This window comes from Populus trichocarpa, chromosome 14, assembly GCF_000002775.5.
Source record: "Populus trichocarpa isolate Nisqually-1 chromosome 14, P.trichocarpa_v4.1, whole genome shotgun sequence".
Classification (NCBI taxonomy): Eukaryota; Viridiplantae; Streptophyta; class Magnoliopsida; order Malpighiales; family Salicaceae; genus Populus; species Populus trichocarpa.
In genome coordinates, this window is record NC_037298.2 from 8,760,717 (window position 1) to 8,780,734 (window position 20,018).

A 20,018-nucleotide genomic window follows, 5' to 3' on the forward strand; every position below is an offset into this window, starting at 1 on the left:
GGGAGAGAGACTGTTGATGCGTTTTATTTCAATTTCAAGGACTCCTGCAGATTGTATTTCTTTAGTTTTATCATATGCATTGTTTTCTTGGTTTAAGTGTTATTTGTTGTATAATTTTATTTTGCATTTTGATTAGAGTTGATTAGTTTGAGAAAATTGGGGTGCAAATTAAAAGATATTTCTTCTGTAATTTGAGATAAATTCTGGTAAAGAAAAGTTAAACAATGAATATAGGTTTTTTTATATCGATTATAAATTTTCAAGCCTTTTAAATGACCCCATCAAAATTCATAAAAAAGCCATAAAAAATAAACTGGTTTTTCCGGTTTTTCTATTCAATTAACCGAACCAAAACTGGTCGGTTTGAACCGGTTTCGGTTTTTTTAAAAAAAAAACTAGTTTGGTTAATTTTTTAGATGAAAACCGGACCGAACCGGAAATGCTCACCCCTAATTATTATCATTGTTTTAAAACCTGACTAAGAGGTCGATCCGGGGCAAATCCCGGGTCATGGGTCAGGCTCAGGTTACGAGTTTGGTTAATTATTGACCCATGTCAACGTAAGGATGAAATTAATTATTATAATAGTCTTAAAACTCGATTTAAAAGTCGACCCGATGTGAGGCTTGGGTTATGAGTCAGGTTAACTATTGACCTGAGTCAATATAAAGATAAAAATAATAATTATTAAGTTTGAGCATTTTTTGTTCAGTTTGGTTTCAGACCAAAACGAACAACCAAACTGAAATTATTTGTTTTCAAGTTTTTAAACCAAACAAAAAACTAATTCAAACCGATCCGTTCCAACTTTTTTTTTTTTTTTTCATTTCAAACCAAAATCATTCAAATTTTTGGTTTTTTACTGCCTGTCGATGTCAATATGCAAGGTCCACTACTGAAAATGCGTTTAGGATTGGATCCGGAACTATGCCATTATTTGACAGGATTAGAGAAATCTTTTAGCTTTCCATGTATGATTAAATAAAAAGAGCCAGAGCCATGCGATATAAAGCTTAACTTTAAAGTGCAAAAACTAAAATTTTGCATTTTAGTCGTCTAATTGATTATAGATTATAAAGTAAGGAAAGAAAGTAATCGGTCCCCATAAACTAAAAACTGTATGTAGGATTAAAAAAAAAATGAAAAATAAAAGAAAAATGCTCTCGCCAGTAACAACAGCTAAAAAAAAACCCCAGAAGACTCTCAACATCTAGAGAAAAAATCGCATAGAAGATGATTGAAATTTTAATAAAAAATAACAAGAAGAATAATGTTATATAAATAAATTTTTTTTTATAAAATTATAATACGAACACACGCTTCAGTTATTTTATTCATGAACGGTCAATGAATTGATCCTAATATTAACGGGGTCAGCACTTTATAACTAAAAAGTTTACATATCCATAAACGGCAACACTTTGACTACACTTGCCTCTCCATGTCTCACACCGTAAGAGGAATTATTGTAGGGAATGGCCAGGGATGCGACAAACACGGCTTTCGCTCCCATTGTTTATTAGTCAACTCTTTCATAATCACAACAACCAAAAAGTCGTGATTTGATTTTTTTTTAAAAAAATCTCTAATCACCACTGATTATTTTTTGTGGGGATATTTTATGCAGTTTGGAGAGAATCTGTGGAAAAACCTTGAGGTAAAAGTAGAATTCCTAAATAGTTTGCTGCCAGGTGGATAAGAATATGTTGCCAAGAGGTGATTGCAAGTTGCAAAATTAAGTTGAAATCAGTGCCGCCGCCACCGCCACCGCCACCACCGCACCTTAAATATTCAATTTCTGTATGAATTTTTGAGCATTGAAAAAGAACATCTGTATAGAAAAGCAGAAAGACGTCTCCGCTTTTATTTTCAGTTTAATTTAATTAAATAAGCAGAAAATGGAGGTGATGACCCATTCTTCCACGTTCCTTCTTCCCAGTAACCACCACAGCTCCTCTGTAACCTACGCACTTGTCGTCCTTAACCGACCCCTCCCCAGATTCACCCCGCTTCTCTGGAACCACGGTTCGGTTTCCCTTGTGGCTTTATCTTTCTTTCTTTGCTCGCCAGCGTGAGCGTGACAAATTTTTTTTTTTTTCTGGTTTTTGGGGGTGTGTTTTATGTGTATAACAGCACAGGTGAGGGTGTGTGCTGATGGAGGTGCCAATCGGGTGTTCGACGAGATGCCTCTTTTGTTCCCTAGCGATGACGCTCTTGATGTTCGACAAAGGTCTTTCTCTGTTTAATTTTATATATATAGAGAGGTTGCTTTTGAGATTTTACATGATAAAAATCTGTTCATTCATTTTACTATTGGGTCTTAAACTGGTTTTGATTGACACAAAAACGAAATCTTTTTTGACGGGATCTATGCTAATGGTGGATTCATGGCTGAATGAGATCAGCAAGGCCAAGTCAGGTGTGGGTAGAGTTGTTCTAAAATGAACGAACCCGGAATTATTTATTTGTGTTGGAGAATCTTGATGCTTGTTTTGAAGTTTTCTGGGAAAGAATACGTATTCGTGCGCAATTATCTGCCTCTTAAAACGTTTGAGGGACTGTTGAGACCCAACTCAAAGTTCTACATTGGATTAGGTTTGTCACGGTGTCCAAACATGTTAGGCAATTTAGAATTCTTAAAAGTTTCTAAAACTTATATTTTTATTTCCAAACAACCTTTGTGCTTTTCTGATTGACATCTACTGAGCATATCATCGTACTCTTCCTCCAGCAAGGCAGTTCATGAAGGCTGCTGTCTGAGCAGACAAGAGTGAACACTATAGAGTTTTAGATGATTTGGAATATTAGTTAGACATATCATACTTTAGAGACATGAATTATGTGTGGTGGTTCTTGACACCATGGTTCTCAAATCACTGCCTGTCATCTTCAGTAATTCTGACTAGTAGCTTTCAACCAGGTACAAGCCGGACATAATCAAAGGAGACATGGACTCAGTTCGGACAGAAGTACTGGACTTCTATTCCAACCTGGTAATTCAGTCTCTTTGCCCCACTTATATCACTGTAGTATCAGCAGGATGTTTTCCTTTTATTCTTCCGAAGTATCTTCGTTTCATGCCCTGCCAACTTATCGTGCTAGGAGTTGGCACCTTATGATTGAAGCTCTTTTTTAATTTTCTCAACTGATTTCTGGGCCATGCTTTTACATGATTTTTCCCCCCGAGTGTGTTCAGTCAAACCTTGTTCAGATACTTTTGCTTGCTTCCAAAATGCAGGGAACCAAGGTAGTTGATGAATCTCATGATCAGGACTCCACAGATCTACATAAGTGTGTAGCCTACATACGGGACCTCACTCCAAACTTGGATAAATCGAATGTAAGATAAACTTATTCATATCCAAATCTTCCTTTTCCAAGGTGCCTCCTCATCTCGTGCATGTACCATCTTCTACCTGGACACTTGTATAAATAATTTTGGTTGATTTACTTTTTGAGTCCCTGTGATTTGGTGAGTGCAGTGCCTGCCTAAAGCGTGCATGTGTGTAGATTTTACGATAGCATATATTTGAGACACTAAGCTTTTAGTGCAGCTTAACTTTCACTTCTTGTAAAACTAACACAATAATTTCTGACATTATATGATTCCAGTCTTTGCCTGTTTCCATATGCACCCCTGGAAGTCATTTCGTTGCTTTAAAAGTACAAAGTTCAAACTTTCTGAACTTTCGAGAGTTGCAAAATAAATTCCCAGAACCCTGTTCTTCATAACAATCCTGGCTAGTTTTTGCTTAGGAACTTGTCAGTATTAATTAAACTGCACCACCAAAGTTGTGACTGTTCCCTACTCAGATTGGCATTATGACAGGTTTTTAGCTTTTGCTTTAATTTGCAGCTCTGCATTCTTGTAGCTGGAGCACTTGGTGGACGATTTGACCACGAGGCTGGAAACATGAACGTGCTGTATCGTTTCTCAACCATGCGACTAATTCTTCTATCGGATGATTGCCTAATCTACTTACTTCCAAGTACTCACCTTCATGAGATTTATATTCAATCTTCCGTCGAGGGTCCGCATTGCGGACTCATTCCAATAGGGATGCCATCTGTGAGCACCACAACAACAGGGCTTCAATGGGATCTCAGTAAGTATATTGCTTTGAAATTATTCTGGTGATTGCTCTCATTTGCTGAGCTAACAAGCAGAAATATGTAGAGTTAAAATCCTGACTCTTGTGTTCTCTGGTCATCATCAACAAAAACTTCAAACTTTTCATAAAATTGCCGTATACCTACTCAAACCTACTCACACATTATTATTCACTGTAACAGTGTAATTACAGTTTTCCCGACACAGGAGGCAATGAGATCTTTTCACCATGATTTCTTCTATTGTCATTTTTAAATTATACGAGGATATCTTGATCTTTTTACCTTTTTTTCATAGTAAAATAAAAAAAAAATATTGGTCACCTTAAAATAAAAAAATATTAAAACTTATGTCTAGAGGCTTTGTAGTTTTTTCAATTTTAGCACAGTAAAATGATTTCTAGTTTTTTTAATTTTAGCACAGTAACATGATTTAACTATGTTTCGAGAAAAGTTTATTAAACTTCTTTCTAGGGGTTTTTTCATATTTTTTGATCTAAGGGCATTTTTGTATTTGAATAAATATTAATTATTATTAAAAAGACTTAGTGGTGCGTGTAATGCACATGCAAGTGGGCAGCTCATGTGGCGCATGCGGGGTTGTTTGGTGATCAAACGTTGCTTTCCGCGGCGGCGTTTGAATCTTCTTGGTGTCCTCTTCGTGATGTGGCGGTGCGTGTAGCCAATAATTCTCTAGTTTGGCGTCGACGACCTTTCCTCTCGTTCTTTTCTCTCTCCTTGATTTTAACGTTGCACTTTAAAAATTCAAAGTGACCATTCAATTTTTTATTCCTTTAGATTTGATCTTTTTTCTTTTGATTATTATTTGTTTTATTTAGAATAATTTATAAAATTGAAGTTGTTTTTTAATTTCATCCCTTTTTAATTTTTTAACGTTTCAAATTTGATCTTTATTTTTTTTATTTTTTACTTTGACAATTTTTTGAAAATGATTTTTTTTATTTCATGTTTTTACATTAAATTGGTTGAGAATTGAACTTCTTGATTGAGCCCGGTCTAGGATTTCATGGGTTACGAGTTTTAGACATTAACCTAAGTTTATGAGATTTACTTGAGTTTGCTTGTTTTTTTCGCTTTTTTAAAACTTATGTTTTTTTAGTTTTATAATTCAATATTTATTTAATCGGAGATTGAGATATCTTATTTTAATTTTTTTGCTTTTTATAGAATTTTTTTCTAATTTAAAAATCATTTGGGTTATCTCGATTCTTTTTATTGTCATTATTTGTTAAATTTATTTTAATAATTTTTTTAAATTGATATTTTTTTTAATTCTTTTCTTAGATTGATTGAGAATTAATTTTTCTTTTCAGTTCTATCCTTTAAGGCTCGAGTTTTTTTTAATATTGGGTTTTGTGATTTTCATCAATTTTCTTTCTACTCATCTATCCCAGTCCCAACACTTAGACTAGGGGTTCAACGAGTTAGCCCAAGTTGGCTCAATTTGTTTTTGGATTGTTTTTTTTTTAAATTAATATTTATTACGTTTCATTCTTAAACATTGAGTTGTTTTGGAATAAGCTTTGTAATCTTTTCTGATTTGCTTGCTATTGTTTTATCTCTTTCGCATTATTCGGGTCACAAAGTTTGGTTAGCTTGCTTGATTTGATGGTTGTTTTTTATTTTTTATTTTTTTTATCCCTTAATATTTAATTTGTTTACAATTGGATTTTGATTTTTTTTTTTATGTTGGCTTATCTTGGTCGTATGATCTAGCTTATATATTTGATATACTCATTTCCCTATCTCATTCGCATGATTCGGGTCGCAAAGTTTGGTTGACTTGCTTGATTTGATGGGTGTTTTTTATTTTATTTTTTAATTTTATCTTTTAATATTTGATTTGTTTATAATTAGACTTTAATTATTTTATTTTATTTTATTTTATGTTGGCTTGTCTTGGTCATTTAGCTTATGTATTTGATATACTCATTTCCCTAGGGGTTTGGTTTACAGATTAATTAATTAATTAATTTTTGTGCAGATAACACGGAGATGAGGTTTGGTGATGTGGTAAGTACGTCAAACTTAGTCCGAGGAGAAAAAATAACGGTGCAGTCCAGTTCCGATCTTCTTTGGACGATATCCATTAAGGTGTAAAGGCTAGCCCTATTCTATTAAAGAAGAGCGGTGGGACTGGTTTGTTCATATAGAATTATTATTCGGAGGGAACGCTTTATTTTATGCAGTATTAGCATTCCTTTTTCCAGCCCTACTAGGCTTCTCCTATTTTTGTACTTCGCCTCCAGTACAATGAGGAAATAATTGTAACAGGTTTGCCATTGTTTGGTTTTCATTGACCGCCTTCTTGTTTGTTTATTTTGTAATTTTATGATATTTTTAAATTATTTTGATGAATTGATATAAAAAATAATTTTTTTAAAAAAAAAAATTTAATTTAATATATTTTCAAACAATTTGAAAAAAACAATTACTTACTTTGCCTAGAGGAAATTCTCATGATAATGTGTAAGAACAAGTAATATGACCTAATTTCTCTTTCGTTCGAATACCTCTTTTCTTCAAAATGAGAGGTATCCCTGTCATCAACATCTCTCCTCCTTCAAAAGGTTTTTAAACTTAAACCTCTTCTGTGTGATAAAAAAAAACAGAGGGGGGCATCTTTTCATGATCCTGATCGTTTAAATTTAGATATATCACAATTAATATTAAGATACGAGAGGCGAATAAGGTAAAAACTGCTTTATTCATTGATCAAAACTAGTATTTACATGCTAACAAGATGGGGGAAATTGAATTAAGAAGAGAAAAAAAAGCAGCTGAGGCCAAGTAACCTGCAAATAAATATTGGTAAAAGTCCTAAACGCGGTGAATAAATTAAAACCTACTCTATGGTACAGGGGGGGGACCCTGCAACGGAATTTCCAAAAAATACAGGTCCCCACCTTTTGGGTGAATCAGGCGACTCAAGAACAAATTAAACAAGAAATGCCTATACATAAAGATAGGATCTCTACATGAAATAGCTGAGCGATTTCTTCTTTCTAGATCCACCTTCTCCATAAAGATCATTCCATTGGAGAAGTTCGTTCATGTTTGTGGACTCTGATGACACACTTGCGCACACCTGCAATTAAAGTATCAAGTATGACCTGAGGTTCATGACTTTCTCCGCCCTCCATGAATAAATTAAAACCAACCCATGGAATATTAGACATGATCAAATGACAATGCTATTGTTGTTTAGGTTTGCGGGGATTTTAAAAGTACAGGGACTGACTGGTGTTCAACCAGACTAAAACATCAGAATATAAATTAACAAAATTATGCAAAAGGGGTTAAGTGATATAACCCATTATGCTCTCTCTTCCTCAAAGTTATGTCGCATTACTATAGCTGACACATTATTTACTAGAATTTTTAGTCATATTAATTCAAATTTTAATTTAACATTTATTGGGCCACACCATCATGCAATTTTTACACATCTACCAAACCTCATTTAATGTTTCACTCACCCCTTAACATCCATCTAAATGCAACCTTAAAAGAAAAACCTCCCAACCAAGTGAAGACTTGACCAAACTATCATCCACACGGAGAAACTAGACCAGACATCCAAAAGAACATATCCGAGCCAAGCTGTGAAATTAACAAGCTACATTGAAATGAGTATAATATCCTACTCAGTCCACACCCCAAACAATTAATGTATAAGTTCTAAATTATCATACCTGTTCATGTGCATATCTAAAATCCTCCATCTTGAGAGGGCGGATGTCAGCACTGCTGTACAATATGGGTAAAGGACTATTCTCAGCCAATGCCAGAGTTCTTTCCTGAAATTTGCGGCCCCCAAAAGTCAATGCATAGCCAATAAGTGAACAAAATCATGTGCGAAAGTCAAATCACCATGTATAGGATTTGAAAAGGCAAGCAAGCCAGTAGTTTAGAATTTTATCACGCTAAGTTTCCTACCAAAATTTGTCTAAAAGCATCAGCACAACCAAATAAAAATGATTAAAATAGGTCCAAAAGTTGAATCAGGACATCTTGAGTTTATAAGTCAACAAGCGACTATATTTGAATTTCAAAGAAAACCCTAAATGCAGTAGATGGTTAACTAAAATGTTCACTGGCAATGTGACAAGTCTTCACATTACATACTGGGACCTGGTACTTCCATATCATATTTGGAGCAGCCACGCTAAAGTTCCAAGAATGTATCTACAAACATAAACCACATGGCACTTTCATAACTGGTAGCCGCTCCCTGAGTTCCAAGAATGTAGTCTTCTTGGCTCACTAACAACTTAACAGGAAGAAGCAGGCAAGTAATTATGAGCAAAATTTGTATCACAACAGTGTGAACTAAAATGACTTCTAGGCATGGAACATTTCATGGAATACATATCCACAACCAGTAACAATAGTCAGAATCTACACACATTGCACTTAAAGAACTAGATATAGGGTTTCAATTAGACATCTTCTATAATACAAAAAAAAAAATTGCATTAAACTAGTAGCAGTGTCCAACAAACCTTCTTTTCCTTCTCTAATATTTCTCTTATAGGACAATGAGCAGCAGTAACACATAGATTCTGAAGAGAGAGAGAGAGGATTAGAGGAAAATAACAAGGGAAAAATCAAATGCTATGTAAAGAGTAAAACAACCTTTAGATCGCTTCCAGAATAGCCATCGGTCATATTTGCAACAGCTTCTAAATCAACATCAGGTGCCAAATCCTCTTTGGCCAAGATAACCCTCACAATTTTTTCTCTATTCGGTGCATCCGGCAGGTTAACCATTAATCTGCCAACCATTTGTAGAAGAAAGTCAATGATGTTGCTGCTGTGCTAGTTTAAAGAAAAGGGCAAGATAAACATGAGATAGAGTACCTCCGGGGAAGCCTCCTAATAACAGCCTCATCAAGGTCAAAGGGCCTGTTTGTGGCAGCAAGTACCAACACTCGTTCTTTGTCTTTTGTACGCAGACCATCCCAATTCACCATGAACTCATTCTTCATCTTACGCATAGCCTCATGTTCCCCTGGATTTTCACGTCTTCCCAACATGCTATCCACCTAACAAACATAAGCCAAGTGAGGCGAACATCTATTTCAAACAGACTCGAATGCAGTTGTTGTTGCTATAATTACCATGATGACAATGATGGCATGCAATATAGCCTCTTATGCATTTTGTTAATTGCCTTTTGTTGTGAGTTCACACTTATTTCCTTAAATATCTGGAAAGACATGTTTGAGAAGTTGGGAACTTTAAAAGACTACTAAACAGAGAGAGAGAGAAATGGTGGGCAACAGTCTAATAAGGGCAAAAGAAACACTATCTTTCTTAAAAAATGCTGGTCGCAGGCCTTATAACAAAAGGTTATCTTAAAAAATCTATACTGTTCATATATGTTGATTCAATTATTCCATTAACATCATTCCAAATTAATTATTATGTTTCAGTTGTATGACCAGCAACTGCTTTTGTATTATTTGATAGAAATTCTATAGGCCTTTTAGGAAATTTAGCTTTTAACATCGCTGAATACAACAGGAGAAAAAAAGGAACCAAAAACAGGGATAAAATGAAGAAAAAAATGTGAATCCAATCTATCAGCCTACCAGCAATGGCCATGGACAAGCAGGGGGTAGGGGTTTGAAAATCAACTATCAGAATATCAGAGCGACCAGGAGATGTAATGCACAAACCTCATCAACAAAAACAACACTGGGAGAAATTTTACTAGCTAAAGAGAACACTGCCTTGACATACTTTTCGCCTTCTCCAAACCACTGCAATAAATATTGATGCAAACATTTCAATAAACACTCGCAATGCTCAAGTGAAAGCTCCCAGAATAACAAATAGTGCACCATGTACACATCAGTACCTTCGAAGTAATGCTCGACATAGATATATTTATAAAGTTTGCACCAGCCTCAGTTGCAACAGCCTTTGCGAGCATTGTTTTCCCAGTACCAGGAGGCCCAAAAAGCAATATTCCCTTACAAGGCTGTAAAAGGAATACCATCTTGTAAAGACAGAAACACACATACATGTAGCAGGAAAAAAAGACTGTATTTTGCAATTAACCTTAGTCAGCTGTCCTTTGCAAAACAATTCAGGTCTTTGCAGAGGAAGCATAACCAGTTCCTTCAAGGTATCCTTCACATTTTCTAAGGCTCCAATGTCGTCAAAGGTAACTCCAATGTCACTAGGAGGAATAACATCTGCTAGAAGTTTCTTCTCAAATTCATTCTCAGTGACCACATCCTGAAAGATCTTCTATGTGAATTTAATATGTAATGAAAACAAATATTAGATAAGTATCATCTGAATAGATATGGCCATCAACTTTACCTTTAGTGAATTCTTCAAGCTCTTGTTTTCATTTTGTATGCCCTGAAGAATGCTTAATCCATACATGACACTGCAGCATATACATCAAAGAAAATATTAATACACGATATGAGTGGCATTTCGTAATTAATGAAGGAAAAAAATATGGAGAAAAAAATAACCTTTCAGAAGATATAAGAAGTTTGGAATCTTTGACGGAGGCTTCAGAACATTGCATGAAGTGGTGACTCAAAGCCCATCCCACCATTTTCTCCACACCTATTTAAGTAAAATAATAGCACCATTGAAATATTGCAGTTTAAAGTAAATATCAAAAAATAAATAAAAATAGAGAAGACAAGAAGAAATGCAAGACTTGAGTCAACAACTCTTACTATCAGTCGCAAGGGCCTGATCTTTAACACATACGGTTTCAAGGTCAGGGCAACACAAACCAACTCGGCTAAGAACCTGCATGCATCACGTGGAATGTAAATACGCAAATAACACAAGTCAGAAACAACATTATAGTTTCTAATTTCTAAATTTAGAAAACCAAAAAGCTTTAAAACAACATAACAGGGGGGGAATGTAAGATACAAAGCAAAGGCTTAAGTTGAAATCTTCAAACGGATCCATATAGATAGGATTGGAATAACATCTAATGTGGAAAACATGTGTAACTTGGCAAAAAAATGGTTCTTCATAGGCAAATCTAAAGCAGAGAGTCCACAACAGCATGTGAGGACCTAAATAGAAAATTTTTCTAAGATAGGAGGAATCTGAGTGTTTGGAAGCCACACACAAGTATGAAATGAATCATCATTTGACTATATGCAGGGGCACATCAAAAGCAGTAAAACTGCAACAGTATCAGACAACCAAACAAGAACAATGTTTGATTTTAAGCATGGAAGCATCTGTGTGTTTTGATGCCATGGGCGAGAGCAATGCTACTCATCATTATAAGCAACTTCAACTGCATAAAGGTTGGCTACCACGCATACACTAGAGGAAGTCATTTCAAGACAAGCAGCTGCCATGTAGAAAGTAGGAAGATCAAGATGAAACTGGAAGTAACAGGTCAGGATACAGAAGAGATAACACTCACTGAACGAACGCTAGCAATGTTGGCCTGCACTTTCAGAGTTTCAATATCACGTTCCAGCTGCTGTTTCCAGTCCACAAGCAAAGCTTCATCCTGCCAGGATGCTCAAAAATATAGGCTAAGGCATGCAAGGGATGGAGAATAAAAAAGCTTGTCTAGATTATGAACTGAATGCATGAACAATACCTGAGGCAACTGTACTGTCACTTTGTTTGGGAAAAGCCGTGAGAGCTGCTTCATTGCCTTGGGTGTTTCTTTGCTCCTATCACTCAGTCTACCAAAGCTATCCTGAATGAGAGGCAATACTTGCATCATTATCATTCTTCAGTGATGTAAAATTAGTGTAAATGACCCAAAACAACCAGCATGGAAGCTTTTGAAATTCTGGATAGTAGTAAAATGAATCCAGTCCAAATAGCATCATAGTCCGATAAAAATCCATTGTGTATGATTATAATCAATGAACTCCACTTGCACATAAGAGGTAACGTACAAAAACTTTAAAGTTTTACAGTGAGAAAGGGTACAAGTAAGAGCAAACAAGATTGTCTATATAAGAGCTGTGCCGAGCAATCAAATCTGTAATCACCTCACCACTGCACTCTTGGTCTGGTTATGTCATGGGTAGTAGTTAAGCTTTATACCAGGTGAAAAGATGCATCAGGTGTCAAGAGAATCATGCATAACAGATTTTATACTAAAAAGAATTAAAGAAAAATTGCATCCATAGCCAGGCTACTAAGGAGAGTAATCCATGCACTGAGAAATAATAACAGGAAAATAACTCAGGTTAAAGATCCTAATGTTGTAGAGTTTCTCAATCATCGATAATCCTAATGCTATAGCATTTCTCAGTAGTTAATTAATGGACTTGCATGATCCTCAGCCTATCCCACTACATGTCAACCACAAGTACTATGATTCTAAAATAACAGAAATTCACACAGAATAACAAAATCAGTTCCTTTTAATTTAGATGTCTTCAAATGGGCTAGTGAAACACAAGGATTTGCCTCGTTATAAGGTTCCTCCTGGAGTTGGATTCTGCAATATGTAGAAGATCAATCTGAATTCATTTCAAAATATTTGGAAATGTTTCTATAAGTTCCTGAGATAAAATGCTTTTTACTTCATAACTGCAAGCTTTGTAGCATAAGTGTGCAAACAACAATAGTCAAACTAGAGAATGAAGGAGTTTCATGTTATAGTTTCATCACATGTAGGAGACTGGCATTGAATTCTTTTCTTGCCAGTATGACATCTTATTTTAAAGTTTTCCTGTCTTATAGCTTATCACATGCCGATTTCTAGGAATACTTCAAGGAAAGAAATCAATTTTTTCACACAAATGCTGATCATGAAACCTATTGACTTGATTTAATATATGATGTTGAAAGCTACTAGCTAAATTAGTCTTTTTAATCTTCTATGATTTTAAGTCAAGTAATAAATACCGAGTTTAACAGGAGTTCAGATCCAATTGCTGGAATAGAAAACGTTTATACATTTTTGCTGGGCAATTTGTTACCATTATTTAGGTCCAATAGGGAAACCTCCTTTTATTCTGCATTCAAATGAATTCTTCCAGAAATCAGCAAGATTCGGCCATCATATCATCACCAATCAAGTCTTTTCAGCCCAATCTAATTCCTAATCTCACCCAAGGCATAACCTAATTGTTCACGCCTATCTCTACAAAAAGGGAGGTTTCTTGTACAAACCTACCCACTGCCAAAACCATCAAACTATCAAGAAACATAACGCCAGAATGTACTTGTATTTGTTGAGGAGATCTGCATTGGAGAGTCACTTAGGCCTATACATGGGCTTGCAAGCGTGAAGGCTTACACACAAGTTTGGACACCAGTTTAACCCAAAAGCCTAAATTATTTGGTTATGGGTCCATCTTATATTTAAGCACCTCACTTTTCTCATTCCCTTTCAATATGGGATAGTGATAGCTATCACTCACATGTGCACCTAACAGTATTAATCCATAATCCATAGAGCAAGCCAAAAAAAGGAGGCAATGAACAAATGATAGGAGAATAGTTCAAATTTACATCATTTTTTACCCAAAAAATCATTGGAAGCATAATTGTAAAATTTGCAGCATAAAGATTTGCCTAGCACAAGCCTGGATAATAATATGATTAAATATGCCCAAGCTATATCTGTTTAAATATACCTCATCACATACAATGACAAAGCCTTTATCTCAAAATTGTTGATACAAATTACCAGGTATCCAAGTAAACAAACGTGGCTATCATGAGAAGAGAATGGTTATGTAGTTGATTCTATCTCTATACGCACAAATGTACACACACATGCACTATTGGGGGGGGGGGAGCAGATCAGCCATCAATCAGAAATGCATATAAATAGAAGTTACTCTCTGTACAATCATGAATTTGAGAAGATCAATATGGAATAGAAAGAAAAAAATACGTCCATAATCATTATGGCAATGCTTTGCATACCGGGAAAGCAAGATCTAGTAATGCAGTGTGGTTGCCTCCAAACTTTGTAAATAGAAGACCACCAGCATGGGACTGTAAGATAAGAAGTCAGAAAATGTATGAAATTGTCAGGGTATTGAAAAACTTCAGTGTCAAAATAGCAAAGATAAAAATACAGTTACCAGAATATCTGCAACCTGCTTACCTTCTCCTTACGATTGTCAATCTGGGTATGGCAGCCAACCACGACAACTTTCTCTGGTAAACTTTCAAGCTTACTCTTTAAGGAAGAGTATGCATCTTGATTTCCCACCACTGACTTTTCTAAGTCTTTCACAAACAAGATCAGGGGGCCATTTTTACTTTCATTTAAAGCAACCTATGAACATGAGAACATTCAGCTCAGAGCCTTATATGAGAAGAAGAAAAGGAAGAAAGCACCAACCAACATCACTCAGTGAAAGCAGCACGGACCTCAAAGAGCTCATTAATAGCAAGCCTGTCAACATCTTCTCCTCCAGAAATATCCAAACGAAGTGAATTCGCTGCAGAGTAAATAAGGCATTAGTGATATTGGATTATGGATTGTGGCAAGCAAGTACCACCATCAAATTATCTAATAAACCAGTGAAAGAGTCTAGATGGTTCAAGAAAAGCACCAGTACAATAGAAACCATGATCCTCTTCACAACGACCACCCAGATCATTGCCTTCTGGGATGGATCTATCAAATCTAACTCCAATTTTAGAGGAGTCATTTCCTTCAAAAGCAAGGACCACCTTGCCTCGTAAACCAATTGTCGGTCCCCTATCGAGAGAGAAAAGGTTCCAATCAAAACAGAAAGGAATGCTTTCACAAAAACTAAGCACCTGGTTGAGTATGGTATCCAGGAAGCTGGGCAATTTTGAAATTCAGCCCAAGGCACTTATGACATAACCAAGAAGCTTGAATTCAAGACAATTAAAACCCCGTGTACTTGGGAGAGCTGCAGCCAATAAAATGGAAGGAACCCAACAAGACACTTTAAGATAAAAGAAAGAAAAATACTTCAAAGGAGGCTGCAAAGAAGAGATTGCAGATGCTAAAGAGGCGCCCACAAACTTCACTCTGTCACCTGCAATTTAACAAACTGTAAGCTCAGCTAGCAATTTAGGTATTAACTCTTAAGGTAGTCTATGAAACCAGAACTAAAAGACAATTATCTCAAAAAAACTGCTGTTATATAAGCAAATATGCCTGTTTTAAAAGTGTAGTTTTTGGATGATGCGGTAGAAGTTTCCTGCTTTGGCCGAGCATGAGAGCTGAATGTGGAGCAACCAGTTATGTCGGCCTCAACACTAGAAGTAGGTTTCTTAGATTGTAATGCCGCCTGCACGGCTCTTTTGGCAAACACAGAGACTCTTTCAGATTTTGAACTTTCTCTAGAAGAATCAGCTTCTTTGGGTATTGATCCCTGAATTTATTAGAGCGCAGTGTGAGAAGAAATTAGTCACCTAAAAAATGCTTACTTGGTGCTCCAAAAAAGCAGCATATCCTAATATGGATGGAAATTTGTGTGAGACATGCCTTAAGGTATGGTAAAGCATGCTCACATACAAAGAACAAAAATATAGATTCTGAAGATATCCAAAAAGCTTACACCAGGCAGTTGAAGTGAATCCACAATTAGTAGTCTAGCACCAACATCTTTGGCAAGTGCCTTTGTCAGAGTCTCCTGATATATTTCTGAACCTACAACAAAATTTCACAAGAATAGGAGCCAGTAACGATGAACATACAAAATGAGGCACAAAAATAAATCATAAAACAAATACAAGGGGGACTACCTGCAGGACCAGATAGTAACATGCGTGGGGACACAGTAGGGAGATCGCAAGCAAACTTTGCAACTTTGTTACCGCACTTCAAATGGATGAATGCAGCACTTATCAAAACTTTCTTAGTTGTATCACTGTAAGAGAGCTCATTGTCAGTAAAAATACCAACCTCCAAAACACTTGAGATCAATTTACAATAAGTAGTATCAATTTGGTCCAGCACAAGAAGAAATAAGATAACAAAACAAATGGCGTATCAGTTATGAAGAGCTTGATTAGATTAGTGACTTCTGTGGAATTCAACTCAATTCATTGCCCTTTTCCAATTCCATTGTTCAGTAGTGAACTAGAGTATACTTGAATTGAAAGGGAGAATTTGATACAAGTGCTAGTACTGCCTTTTATAATCTAAAAAGGTTTGATTTTCTTAAATTAGCACATCCTTTTCACAAATCTGAGAAGAGGTTAGATCCCACCAAGCAACGGTCATATCTAACCATTTTTAGATTTGTTAGTACACGGTTTTGTCCTTACTCCTTGTGTTTTAAGTCGTAAGGGACACACAAGCATGCAGAGTGTGAATAATTTCCATGCTGAACTGGTTCATAGCTGAGAATAAAATATTCAATGAGATAAGTATTTTATTCAACTACTTAACACATGAGAATATGCACCTTAGATAATATGGGAAACTGTCAAATGAAACTTCAATCTCTTCAGGATTTAGAATTCCTTTTTGTAAACTATCCTTGAACAATTGCCGTCTAGTGGACATCAGAACTGGTGGAGTATCAAGATCCTTGAGGATTTCTCTCCTTTCCCTCTCATCAAATATTTTATCAAGTTCAGAAGATGAACCTGCAAGCATCCGCAACAGTGGCTTTAATTCATAAGTTGAATTTGGAATCCTTCCAATAACCGCATCCGTACAAGCACCCGATCCCATGCTATCAACATTAGCATTTTCACTGGCAGCGTTAGAAGAAGGAACAGCAGCTTTCTCCCTAGGGAAGACATCAGCAGTATCATTATTGCATGTGCCGTCCTTCATTTCAACATCTGGAATACGATCTTCAGATGCTTCACAACCAGAGGGCAAGATGGAGAAGTCTGTATTTTGCTGCGTATCCTCACCAGTTTTGGCAGCAGGTGGAAGAAGATGTGACAAAGAAGCCAATATTGAAGCGCCTGCATAATCTGAGGGATCTCTAGGCCTTGCCTCAATATGAATCCCTTTTATAGGAGCACTCTGGGCTTCTAAGATGCTCACAGAAGGCATACCTGGAGTGCCTAAGTTATTGCTTGTTAGCTGCTGAAAAATCTAGAATTCCCATTAAGGAATTCAGTGATCCTTAGAGGAGGTGATGGACATTTTAGTCAAATGATACAATGCAAACAAACAAAAATCTAGATAGGAAAAGGAATTTTCCTGCTATGCTTTCACAGAGACAGAATAGTAATACAAACAAGAAAATAATGATGATGATGATGATGATAAATAAAGCCACATTATTTTGCCAAAGGCAAAGCAAAGAAAAAGGATACATATGCATGTTTTCCAGAGGTAGTGAAAATCACTTCATCGCCTCCGTTTAATACTAAACTTTCATTCTTCTGATAAAGTTTGCCATTTACTTGGACTGCTCCTTTCCCCCCAGTGATTTCCAATAAGACAACAGATGCACCTCCACGCTGCAGGGTGATTATAAACAGATTACCAAAGAGGAGAACAGGTTTACATTACATAATAATAGAAAATGATGCAGTGTCTTACTTTGATGCATTTGTTTTTTGTTAATTAAGAAGTAAAAACATTACAGACATTAGATTGTGCAAAGAGTACTACCTCTATGTGCTTCAGTTTGCATAAAACAGTACTGATGGATGGATCGTTAAGCCATAAATTGCATTGACGACTTTGACCAACAGAGAAAAGAGTGCTATTCATCAGCTTGTGAGGATTCTGGAATGAATAAACGGTTAAAACCATCACAAACAATCACTTATTCAATTCCATAAAATATGGTAAAACATCCAGATCAATCTTCAGAATTCTGCCTTTAAGACAGAAGAGGTAAACAAAATTCAGCACTAGTTTTCCAGTTGCTGTCATAACTTGGAGAACGAAAAAAAGAACCAGGCATCAATTTCTAAAAAATAAAATAAATAATCCCATTTTCCCAATTGAAAAAAAATCATGACATTAACAAAGCAAAAAAAAAATTACAGGCTAATATAAAATCTTCTCAGCTTCCATTCATTTTTCAAAACCAAATCAACAATCCTTGCATAGGGGAATTAAGAAAAATAACATATTAATCACAACAATTTTTGTTTCAACAGCTGCTTATATACTTGAAAAGCAACAGAATGACCTGGATACGATAAAGTAAATGATCTCAACTCAACGTAACAAGAATATACAACTAGCCTTATTAAACAGAGATATGAACCACAAAACGAAATGAGCAAAGAAACCCTGAAATTCCATTCCCTCCCGTCTTGAAATAAATTTTACAAGATTTTTCCCAAGTAACAAATTGACAATAAATAGACAATTTGAGACCCTCACTAGACAGCACTTGGAACCTCACAAGAAAAAGATCCAATCAAATTTCCCCACAATTTTTTCCAGGTAGCCACATATCTAGAAATGAGCTAGACCTTTATGTAGAGCACTTAAATACCCTGTGAGACACAATCCCAAGTAACTTAAAATGTGACATTAATGGTATATGTCTAAATCAATACACGCACTTGTAAAATGCATGCAACCGTGAAAGAAGCCACTAACTCACATAAAGAAAGTTTTTTCGTTCTTAATTTCATAGTGATATAAAGATGTCTTCATCAATACGCACACTCATAGCCTGCACAAAATGCATGCAACCACGAAAGAAGCCCTAACTCACATAAAGAAAGATTTTTTTGTTTTTAATTTCACAATGATTTAAAGAACTCTTAATCATCTCAACTAGATTCACAATTACTACCCTCAAAAATCCAAAGACTGAAAACATGCTAAAACAAAGGTTTATTAGTGAGTCGCCTGGCAATAATGGTCTGAAAGGTTTCAGCAAAAAAATAATTGCCAAGCAAGAAGTCTGAATTTGTGTCAACAACGCAGGAAGAAACTCGTAGAGTGATACCATCTCATGTCTAAAACAACCTTCCTCCTGATATGCTCTCTAAACATGAACCATAAACATAATACTAAGTGCAGAAAAAGTCGAATAAGAATACAAATGATAAAGATCTTAAAGATCATGGAATAACATAGCTGTGTATAAAACCAAGGCGGATGAACTAAACAAATATTGGCAACATGCAGACCCAGTGGGGAGCTAATAGCCCAGAATTGTGAAAACAAAACTCCAATTAACAAACATGGAATATGGCAGTACAGCATCCCCAGACTAAATTAAAATTCATCATCTTTTCATAATCAATCAAGCACACCATCGACTCACCTGTGAACATTGCGACAACAATTGGCCCCATGCAGCTTTGGCACTAGATTTTACTGATTTTGGTACTCGTTTCTTTGACTTATTCAGCAGTACCGCAGCCTTGGATTTCTCTCCAGCTGTAATCTCATACAAAATCAGAAAAGGAACTTTTTTTTTCAACAGCAAAAATAGAATAGAAAGAAGATCGCACCTAGAGACATCGAGTCCTCAGCTTGGACATCAGCGGATTTCTCCTCCTCGGGCGGATCTAATTCAGGTGGTGACCCGGATTCCTTTTCCGGACTTGTACTTTCCAAGGGAAGCGCCGGGGGCGGTGTATCGCTTGTCGATGATGACACCTCTAATGCAGCAGCAGCCGCAGCAGCCTATAAAAAAAAATCAAAAAATCAAAACGTATCACAGTGAAAAAAAATCTAATATGTAGATGAAGAGAGGGAGTACTTTGCATCTTTTGGAAGAGGGAGGAGGAGGAGAAGAGGGAGGAAGGGAGCGTTTGGAGGAGGAGGAGCTGCGTCTGGTTTCGACCATATTATTGCTGTCGTTTTGCGTCCTGCTGTTCGGTCGTTTTGATTCAGGAGAGGTTTGGTTGTTTGCTTTTGATAGAGAGAATCGACAGAGAGGAAGATTGAATGATTTGAGAGAGAGTGTTTTTGTGAAACGTTTGTTTTTTATATCTTCAATTTTTAGTGGCTACTAAATAAGAAAAATATTTTA

At 35.9% G+C, this 20,018-nt stretch overlaps 2 protein-coding genes across 2 annotated transcripts; one reads left to right on the forward strand and one right to left on the reverse strand.

The window, feature by feature from the left end:
• Positions 1-1,523: 1,523 nt before the first annotated feature.
• Positions 1,524-6,427, forward strand: LOC7457944 (thiamine pyrophosphokinase 1). The gene is made up of 6 exons (XM_002320313.4): positions 1,524-2,025; positions 2,134-2,230; positions 2,921-2,993; positions 3,239-3,340; positions 3,857-4,106; positions 6,116-6,427. Exons 1-6 carry the CDS (start codon positions 1,899-1,901, stop codon positions 6,229-6,231), a joined length of 765 nt encoding a protein of 254 aa, XP_002320349.3. The 5' UTR covers positions 1,524-1,898; the 3' UTR covers positions 6,232-6,427.
• A 392-nt stretch (positions 6,428-6,819) lies between these two features.
• Positions 6,820-19,964, reverse strand: LOC7491309 (uncharacterized). Its single transcript, XM_024584740.2, has 27 exons — positions 19,746-19,964; positions 19,495-19,669; positions 19,305-19,420; positions 17,681-17,797; positions 17,380-17,526; positions 16,509-17,155; positions 15,844-15,968; positions 15,657-15,748; positions 15,254-15,470; positions 15,065-15,131; positions 14,676-14,824; positions 14,491-14,561; positions 14,222-14,395; positions 14,038-14,109; positions 11,741-11,842; positions 11,558-11,647; positions 10,842-10,917; positions 10,629-10,725; positions 10,468-10,537; positions 10,201-10,380; positions 9,998-10,120; positions 9,816-9,899; positions 8,995-9,179; positions 8,770-8,908; positions 8,637-8,696; positions 7,827-7,931; positions 6,820-7,219 (listed from the first exon to the last, which is right to left on the reverse strand). Exons 1-27 carry the CDS (start codon positions 19,830-19,832, stop codon positions 7,106-7,108), a joined length of 3,681 nt encoding a protein of 1,226 aa, XP_024440508.1. The 5' UTR covers positions 19,833-19,964; the 3' UTR covers positions 6,820-7,105.
• Positions 19,965-20,018: the final 54 nt, after the last annotated feature.